Source organism: Octopus bimaculoides, chromosome 3, assembly GCF_001194135.2.
Source record: "Octopus bimaculoides isolate UCB-OBI-ISO-001 chromosome 3, ASM119413v2, whole genome shotgun sequence".
In the NCBI taxonomy this organism is placed as follows: Eukaryota; Metazoa; Mollusca; class Cephalopoda; order Octopoda; family Octopodidae; genus Octopus; species Octopus bimaculoides.
The window spans coordinates 162,548,074-162,558,738 of NC_068983.1; the positions used below are offsets into that span (position 1 = coordinate 162,548,074).

Here is a 10,665-nt window from a genome sequence, read left to right on the forward strand (position 1 = left end):
GTGGGGGGGGGGCGGAAGTTTTTCCGACTTCATTCACTTATACAATCATGATAAAGATAAAGAGGCTAAGCCGAAAAAGATGAATGATGTCGTCTCCTCACACTTTGTAGACCAACACTGAAGAAATGGTTTGATTATTAATAAAAATTCCATACCTATTTGGGTGGCAGAAATTCACTCCAATTCGTCCTGAAGTCTTTCTCTTGAAACAAAAAATGGTTGTAGTTTTCATAAGTGACATGAAACATTACAGTTTTGGAGAGAGGTTAACTAAAATCAAAAAGAACCACCCCATGAGTAAAAATGGTATCTCCTCTCCTAGAACTTGTCAAGATATTCCAGTGGTTCTCATCCACTTTTTAACCCAAAGTGGACTCTCAGAATCATTTGCTGTTTTAAAAATCCTATTATTTTTTAGAATTAAATATTATTAGGAATTGCATGAAAAAAGAAAATTAAGATATTTGGTGTATTGAGGAAGTATAAGCAGTTTATTGCAGATAAATATTAACAACAAAAAAAAAAAATCTATGGACCCTCGAGGATCAGATGGACCCTGGATGAGAACCACCAAGACACTCCAGGACACTCACGGCATAAGGCACTTGAAATAGCTCAGTCAGGACACGGACACACACACACGTCTCAGTCTGTTTGGACACACGTTGGTGACCAGTGTGTTCTTCATCAGGCGTTCAGCAGAGTGGCTCCTTTGGTATTGCACTCTTTCCACAGAGAATCAATACTACTGCTAAACTGAGGTCTGATGTGGATTTAAATGGTAAGTACCTTGATGATGTTTGTGACCCCATCTTATATAGGTTCCTAGTACAAAGTTGATAAATAAAGTATTTAGTCATAGGGTCTTAATGGTTCCAAATGTGAACCATTCCTCATTACAACATGAAACTAAAGTGGATTTATTCACCAAATTCTTCTCCTCTGTGATGGTCCTTCCCCCACTGGTGTGGAGCACTAATTTCTGGTCTTGCTTTCAAACTCACCTTCCTTTTTAGATTACCAAAGCTTAAACAATAAAAAAAATTGATGTAATTGAGCTCCAGTATCTTTTTTTTTTCTTCATTATTCGTAATTATTTGTCGTTAGATTACACTCCAGTTCCTCGTTTAGATTCTCGTCATCTCCGCAAAGTTTTCAGGATTTTATTTATGTGAAACTTGAAAGTTTAGGTCAATGTTAGGCTCGCTTTGGAATCTTTTGTCCAGATTCCATTGACCAAACGATTCCTGGTTTTGGTCTACGTAAAACAATCCTCTCTCTCTCTCTCTCTCTTTCTCTCCATTGCGTCCTTTTTTCCGCTTATGTTTACTCTTCTTGGTGGTGGTGCTGGTTGTGGTATTCTCTCGTTTGTAACAAGAACCAGTCCTATCTAGGAAGTGGATGAAAATCTACATTTAGAGCAAACTTGCATTGTTATTGTGTCTGGGGAGAGTCATAGTGCCTTAATATAACACACTCACTGGTCCAATTTCCACTCCTTTATTATCATCTAATCCTAATCCGAGTAAAAACCTTCTCAATTCTAGATCCAGTAGGATTGTCCAAAGATGATGGTAAGATGCAAACATAGCTTACTCTTTGACCTTTGGGTTAGAGGTTAATAATGTCTTAGGATGTCGGTGCTTGTGACTCTTTCAATCTGTCATACATCCTTGATACTCAGGTGGATTTGAGATTTACTGCATCTGTAGCTGAATGAGACAAAACACTGAATACCTGTGACATTTGACATGTTCAGAGGAGCAGGGGTCACTGACATGGAAGCTATTGCTGCTGGCGTTTTGTTTCATCGAAATATCTAAAGATGCTCCAGAAGGGATCTGTCAGACTCAGTGCTTCACCTTCACAATAATCCATGGTAATGCTGAGAAGGTTTCAAGTTACTTCAAACTTTTTCAGAGGAGAACACTAACAGAACTGAGTGTGTGTGTGCATCAATTTACATTATTTATTTAATTCTTTTTATTATTGTATTATTATTGTTATCTCCAGTGTATTCACAACTGTAATCATTGGTTCCCAACTCGCCCTTTTCTTCTGATGATGGGATGGGTTACAGATCACATTCTGTGCTATAGGAAAAATGCACAGATCTGCCTCTAATTTGCAACTTTCCCAGAAACAGCTGTAAAGTATCTGCACTTTCCCTATCCTTCACTTTTGAGTTTCTCTCTAGTGATCCCATGGATCACTAGGTTAACCTGGTCTAGGTTAAACCAATTTAGACCTACCTCTTCATCACGGAGTATACCTGTCTACGCCGAGCCACTATGAACTTTCACCTTCCAATCTTTCCTGGTTTCCTGCTATATTCACACACACATTCATAATATGTAATGATAGGTGCAAACATGGATGTGTGGGAAAAACTTGGCTTCGGGTTCAGTGTCACTGCACGGCACCTTGAGCAAGTGTCTTCTATTATAGCACCAGGCCGACCAAACCCTTGTGAGTGGATTTGGTAGACAGAACCTGAACGAATCCCATCATACACACATACACGCACACATGTATCTCTCTCTCTCTCTCTCTCTCTCTCTCTCTATCTATCTATATATATATATATATATATATATATATATATATACGTAATGTATGTATGTGTCAGTGTCTTTGTGTCTCTGTTTGTCCCCTACCACCGCTTGACAACCGTTAACTAGCGGTTCGGCAAAATACACCGATAAAATAATTACTTGTATTTATTTTTAAGTACTGGTGTCGGTTCGTTTGACTAAACCCTTCAAATCGATGCCCCAGTACGGTCGCACTCTAAAGACTGAAGCCAGTAAAAGACCATAGACAGATAGAATAGAGAGATAGAGAAATGGCTAGACTAGATAGATATATACGCACTCTATGTACATATATACGAGGTGCCTTTTTATTCCGGAAGTACTTTATTTTGTTTCCGAGTACGAAACCGAACCGGAAGTGATGTCACTAATTCTCTGTTCCACGCTTTCAGTGGTAATCAAAACAAAACTTTAACACAATTAAGCCAAGATTAGAGTTTATATATAAATATCAGGTTTTATGGTGATGATGATGAACAATTGTATAGTTCCTTTCTAAATATACAACAAATGCTTTAAAAATGCATAAAGCCAACCACAAAATGAAGGAGGTCGAAAATAAGCGACAAAAAGTTTGATGCAACAACAACAACAACAACCATCATCAAGGTTGATTAAAGTGTTGGATTGATTAGATCCGGATCGATACTAAATGGCTGAAGATCAAACATCTGGAATGACGACGACTTCGACTTGTATAACAACAACAACCACATCAACATCATCGATGTCCTTATCGAGTGGCAAGAGTTCGATCAGCTCAGAGACTCCTCCAGTTGCTGCTGTGGCCGTGACCACAATTAAGCCATCATCGGATGAAAATAAAACGAAACTACTACAGTTGTTCATCTCAAAGCAAAAAGGACAGAATGCTTTCTGTTGTGTACCACTGTGTAAGAATTCTTCAAAGAAAAATCCCAATTTGCATTTCCACACTTTTCCAAAAGAAGACAAGATAATTACTTCTGGTGCTCGATGTGGAGAAAATCTTCGGAAAGTTTGGCTTTGTCAAATCCACCGCAAAAAATTCAAGTAAGTTAATTATTTGAAAGATCCAGATACCCCACCCCTTATTATATATAAACAAAACTTTCAAATTAGATTTTTTTTACAAAGAAATATACTTTACGATTCAGTATTATTAATTAGTGACTGGATTAATTAAAATTATTTAGTTTTGATTAGCTTTATAGATCTCGAATCGAATGTGTAATGTTACTACTCCTTATTGTTGCAGAAAATTATTATCAAGGCTGGACAATCGTTGGCACATCGGATAAAGTGCTTAGTTGCACTTCTTCCGGCTCTTTACGTTCAGAGATCAACTTTGCTTTTCATCCTTTTGGGGTCGATAAAGTAAGGACCAGTTGAGTACTGGGTTCGATGCAATCAACTTGGACCCTCCAGTGAAATTGCAGGCCTTGTGCCAAAAAATCATCATCATCATCATCATCATCATATTATTATTATTATTATTATTACACATTACGTTAAAGGAAAAAAAAACGTTTTATGTTGAAATACAATATTGTTTAGTGTTAATCTCATGTCCTAACTCCGAATATTTACTTATTCTTGCCTTTTCTGCGACTCCCTTCTTTTTATTAGTTTCTGATTTCAAGTTGACTTCATGTAAACTGAGTACAGAGAAGCAGAATTTTGTTGCACAGGGTTTCGATCCCACCTTAAAACTACTTCTGTCACTTCACTTAGAACACCAGGAAGACATGTCTGTCATATTCCCTATATTACACAGTATATAATGTAGGGATATAATCGATTACTTGGTCAGAAAAGTAGCTGTGTACTTTCTGAATCAGTTATAGATTTTTCGATGTCGGCGCAGATCGATCGTGTGTGCTACATACACCTATTATTCCCCGTGTCTTGGATGTTGTCTCGCGGGGAAAAGTTCTCAGGTCTTTATTAGTCTACATTTGTATATTTCACCTTCTGCCTTGCATACATCAATCTTTCATACCACACACACACACACATATATATGTATACATAAGGCGGCGAGCTGGTAGAAACGTTAGCTCGCCGGGCGAAATGCTTAGCGGTATTTCGTCTGCCGTTACGTTATGAGTTCGAATTCGACTTTGCCTTTCATCCTTTCGGGGTCGATTAAATAAGTACCAGTTACACACTGGGTCAATGTAATCGACTTAATCCCTTTGTCCTTGTTTGTCCTCTCTATGTTTAGCTCCCTGTGGGCAATAAAGAAATACATATATGTATACATTTAAGTTCTGTTTGGAGGAAGGTCCTGTGTCTATGGCTTTTTCTGAGAATTGGAAAAGATGTCTTCCTGGGGTTAAAAGGTAGTAACATAGTTCTACGTAGGACGGCCACCTTGCATTGGCAAATAAACTTTCCAGTACAGTATAATTACTATTTAAATCTCATTTAAAGATTTTAAAACTAGCTTTTTTGCACCTGATACATAATTAATGTTTTGCATAACCCCTTTGATATCAACCCACCTGAAATTGCCCCTGGTTCTATGATATATGCCTCTTGACTTTTCATCAGAATTTCTTGTTTATTTATATTCCAAACACCAGCCCCCTTTTTGTCTTTGTAGCAGTTGACTATAATGCTGTTGCTGCACCAGTCATTGAGTATGACTTCTTCTTGTACAAACTGATTAAGTATGAGTGTGATTAGGTTGTATTCTACTCCATCAGATATTTGAAGCATCACCACAGTAATTTCTCACCAACCTGTCTTCATATGCTTAATTGCTTTGTCTATCATATTGCTGAGTAAACTGGAGCAATGTGAAATAAAGTGTCTTGCACAAGGTCACAGTGTGCCACCAGTAATTGAACTTACGAGCTTTTGCTCATGAGTCAAATATCCTAACAACAAAGCCACACACCTTTACAGTCATCTTATATAAGTGTGTAGAAATTTGATACAAGTGAAATTATAATTCTTGTATGTTGGCCATATTTCCTGATATTACTCTTGGTAGTAAAAATATACTTCCAAAGATTACTGTTATGTGATGGGTAACACTCAAAAAGGTTTCTTTTTATCATTTTGCAATACATTTATTTTTATTTTTTTTCAGAATTACAAAAGATACTCTTGTGTGTAGCGAACATTTCAACAACGAAGATTACAAACCAAGAACCAGAAGGAACAAGCTTTATGGACAACCTGGTCATTCTTTGCGGCTTTATGATAATGCTTATCCAACATTATTTAGCTGGAACAACTGGGGTAGAAGATCCTCTGGAACAGAGGAATGTCAAATGGAGACAAATAATAATTGTAACTTTGAACATACAGAGGTACCGGTCATTGATATGATGCACAATTATAGCCTTCCAAGTGGAATAGACGATGCTGGTACGATAATTCAGGATTTAAGGAGACAACTTGATCAAGCAAAAATTGACAGTTTTCGATTTTCTTTAGAACGGTACAGTGCCGATGATGCTTTAGTTGAACATTACACTGGCTTTGATTCTTATGGAATTTTAACCAAATTCTTTCATACTCTTGAAGAGTGGGAACATGCTTCAATTATGCGGTCCAAGATTCGTGTGAGTAGTAGAACTACTGAGGGGTTGCAGCCGGTTGGCTGTGAGAAGGGGCTTCAACTGATTGACCAATTAGTTTTGTATCAAATGTATATATATCGAGGACTGTCTGTGATGGATTTAGCAGCAAGATTTCTGGTGCCGGTTGATACTGTTTGGGATATAATTATTACCTGGGCAGATATTTTGTTCTTTTTCCTTGGCGTAATGACAGTTTGGCCCTCGAAAGAAGAAGTGAGAGAAAGTCTGTTGCCGATCAGCCTGAATGATTCCAAACTGAGTGACACTCGAGTTTGTCTTGAATGTGTGGAATTAAGATCAGAAACATCTGCGTCCCATGTTTTGAAAAGTCTGTCATATAAAGAATATAAATCAACTTATACTCACAAAGGTCTCATAGCCATCGTCCCAAATGGTACCGTGATATTTGTATCTCCTCTCATGTCTCATTGTCTGTCTGACCAAGATTTAACAATGAAATCTGGAGTTTTAGATCTCTGTGAAAAAGGTGACGCTATAGTTGTGGACAGTGATTTTAAGATAAATAAACTGTGTTCCGAGCGTGGAATCAAAGTGTACCATTCCGATTATAAACTGTGGGAAACATCAGAAACAACAGAAGATATGACAGTCTTCTGGTCACCCATCAAAAATGTCATGAGAAAAATCCTTGAAAATCAACTTTTTCTCTGTGTTCCATCGAATATCAAAGAAACGGTCTCACAAATGTGGGCTGTTGCTTGTCTACTTTGCAATTTCCAGATACAACAACCGAAAACAACGTAACAACTGCTAATTAAACTGTTAATTACATATGGAATTTTAATGAATTATTTTTATTTTATAACAAAATATAAAAAAAAAAAATCACTCATTATTTCTTTGTTTAATGTTGGGTCTTTTATTGTGGAATTGGCAATAACTAGCTTTTAATTAGTGTTATTCTTTGTATTTGTAGAGAAGCAAACAAGGTTGGAGGTTAAGATACTGACTTGTTATCGATATGGTCATGGGTTCAATTCTTACTATAGTCAGAATAAGGTATAAACAAAATATATTATGGTTCAGTGATCATTTGGGGAAGGGTTTCCAGTTATGAATTTGCTTCAACAAAATACTTTCTTCCAACAGTACCGCCTGATTGGCACTCATGCCAGTGGAACGATAAAAGCACATCCAAGTGTGATCGTTGCCAGGGCTACGGATTGGCTCCTGTGCAGGTGGCACATGAAAAGTACCATTTGAGCATGATCGTTGGCAGCGTTACTTTAGCAGCATGTGAAAAACAACATTCAAGCGTGGTTGTTGCCAGAACCGTTTGACTGGTCCTCATGCCGGTGGCACATAAAAGCACTCACTACACTCTCGGAGTGGTTGGCATTAGGAAGGGCATCCAGCTGTAGAAACTCTGCCAAATCAGATTGGAGCCTGGCTTGCCAGTCCTCAGTCAAACCGTCCAACCCATGCCAGCATAGAAAGCGGACGTTAAACGATGATAATGAAGGTTAGTTAGGAAAAATAAAGTAAACTGTGAATGGCATCTCCTTTCCTAAGATTTGATCTAAACCCATTTCATTCTCACTTGGGAACTCATCCAAAATATTTCAATTTATTGACCAATATGTAACTGCTTTTCCAGTTCATTTGCATCTGGTCCTTGGAGTGCCTTTAGCAGAATTCCTCTTTTGCAAAGACTCAGAGGAAACATTTTGTCCCTTCCACCCCTGTTTTTATCTACAAACACTTCTGCTGAGCATTGATCAAGGAATACCTGAAAGAAGTTGCAGGCACTGCCATTACTAATTTGAAAAATAAAATTGAAACCTATAATTCCAATTTATTAAATTATATCTAAATCTTTTCATTTTGAAAGATTATCTGCCATATATTGTCAAAGTTCTAACATGTCTCAGAATACAGTTCTATATTTCAGAGATGAGGAATTATTTACATTATTTACATTTGACAGATATTTGTCCTCATCTTGTTTGTTGTTAACACGTTTCGGCTGATATACCCTCCAGCCTTCATCAGGTGTCTTGGGGAAATTTTGAACCTGGGTTCTCGTTCCTATGGTATTTTTCGATGTTATTATTATTATTATTATTATTCAGGTCACTGCCTGGAATTGAACTCAGAATCTGGTACTGTCAGTAAAACATTCAGTTTATGCTGAAATTATCCAAGTTTCAACATCAATTGGTTGTTTGATTAACCTAACACATCAACACTTGATCATTACTTTAATAATGACTCAAGCTTATTGATTTTATCGGGTGAATATAATTAAATGAATCAGCCTAATCATTTATCTGGGATTTATTTTGATGGCTTTTGGATTAAGAATCCAACTTCAGTCTTCTACTTTGCTTTCGATAAATTAAGTACTAGTGAAACATTGGGGTAGGTGTAATCGACCAGTCCCCTCCCCCCAAATTTCAAGGTCTTGTGCCCTCAGTAAAGAGGATTATTTCAAGACTAAGGACAAGAGATCGTAGTCTGGGTGAAAGGACATAACTCTGCATGTTAAGAAAATAATGAAATCGCACTGGATCAAAGGTGAGTAAACAGTCTAAAACGTATCCAGTTGTTAAAATAATAATTTATGTCTTGACAGTCTAGGGTAATCGGTTGTGCTGTAAAATAATGGAGATAAATTGCTACTGTGTTGCAAAGAAAAACTTAATCGATCGTAAATAGAATTATCTCAATGGAATGATCAACAACTTGAGTGGCACATAAAAGCACCCACTACACTCTCAGAGTGGTTGGCATTAGGAAGGGCATCCAGCCATACCATGCCAAATCAGACTGGAGTCTGATGCAGCTTTCCAGCCCCGGTCAAATAGTCCAACCCATGTAGTACAAATGTCTTGTTTTCATAAGTTTTGAATTAAAATCTTCCACCAAACCTTAGTCACAATTTATGTTCCTAACAATAGCTTAATGATAACTAAGTTATTTTACTAAATTCTTTGTTATATTTAAAGTAATTGAGAGAAACACAGAACATCTCAAAATACAATAACGAAAGGGTGAAATGATGATGATGATGTTGGGACTAAGAAAGGAACGTCTCAGGTTTTCCATGAAAAAGTTTCTTAAGTTAAAGAATTTTGCAAAGATTGTAAGTACTTCCATTACCATGTCTCAAAACGTTCAATAAAGAGAAGATATTGGAGGACATTGTCAGTGGCTGTGACTCAAATATTGGAAATGCATGTGAAATGTTGATTAAATGGTAAAAACGCAATGTTCTGAAACACAGTTGAGTTATATAAGTCAAACAGTGTTTGGTATATACTAGTATTAATAGAGAGAAGGCATGTGGCTTAGTCATTAAGGGGCGTTCATCTCACAACCATATGGTTGTGTGTTCAATTCCCAGTGGCATGGTATGTCCTTGAGCAAGGCACTTTATTTCACGTTGGTCCACTCCACTCAAATGATAACAATGAGTATTATATGTAATTTCAAAGAGCCAGTCCTGTCACGAAGAACCTCCCAGAGAACTACGCTAGGGATATGCATGTCTGTGGAGTACTCAGCCACTTGCATACTAATTTCATGAGCAGGTTGTTCCATAGATCGAATCAACCGGAACCCTTGCAACTGACAGAATGCCAGTATTATCACTACTCTTTTACTTGTTTCGGTCATGACTGCGGCCATGCTGGAGCACTACCTTTATAGTCGAGCAAATCAATCCCAGAGTTTATTCTTTGTAAGCCTAGTACTTATTCTATCAGTCTCTTTTGCCGAACCGCTAAGTTACGTAGACGAAAACACACCAGCATCAGTTGTCAAGCGACGTTGAGGGGACAAACACAGACAAACAAACACACACATATATATATACATATACATATATACGACGGGCTTCTTTCAGTTTCTGTCTACCAAATCCACTCACAAGGCTTCGGTCGGCCCGAGGCTATAGTAGAAGACACTTGCCTAAAGTTCCACGCAGTGGGACTGAACCCGGAACCATGTGGTTGGTAAGCAAGCTACTTACCACACAGCCGCTCCTGCGCCTATATATATTATATATAGCCCAGTGCGCTTATAATAAAATCTACAACTGGTAATATTTAGATATTAAGTTTCGCATTTATCCTTCCTAGATGTTTTCATATCCTCTAATTTTTGACGAGACATTCATATCCGGCAAGCAGCTGATCTCTATGAATGTGCACGTTGTTTGCTATTACCATACAGCAATATCTGGTCTGATTTTCGTGAAACCGTTTCATTTAATGTGATCTAAACAAATCAGAACTGGTTGCCGAGCAGTAAAACTCAAGTACGAATAAGCATCCGCACCACCACCACACGTATGCACAAGTATGTACGATACGTTTCAGTGCAGCTTCCATTTACTTAACTCGCTCGCAAGACATTGGAGCTATAATAGAAAACATTACGTGCCGCCCAGCGAGAATGAACGAGGTTGAGAATCGAACTTCTTAACTGCACCACCAATGCTTGCTCCGATTTATGAACGCACATGCGTTTAT

General features: G+C 37.6%; 1 protein-coding gene across 1 annotated transcript; it reads left to right on the forward strand.

The window, feature by feature from the left end:
- Positions 1 to 2,941: 2,941 nt before the first annotated feature.
- On the forward strand, positions 2,942 to 6,968 carry LOC106867189 (uncharacterized). Its single transcript, XM_014911988.2, has 2 exons — positions 2,942 to 3,626; positions 5,674 to 6,968. The coding sequence occupies exons 1-2, from the start codon at positions 3,247 to 3,249 to the stop codon at positions 6,932 to 6,934; spliced, it is 1,641 nt and encodes a 546-aa protein (XP_014767474.1). The 5' UTR covers positions 2,942 to 3,246; the 3' UTR covers positions 6,935 to 6,968.
- Positions 6,969 to 10,665: the final 3,697 nt, after the last annotated feature.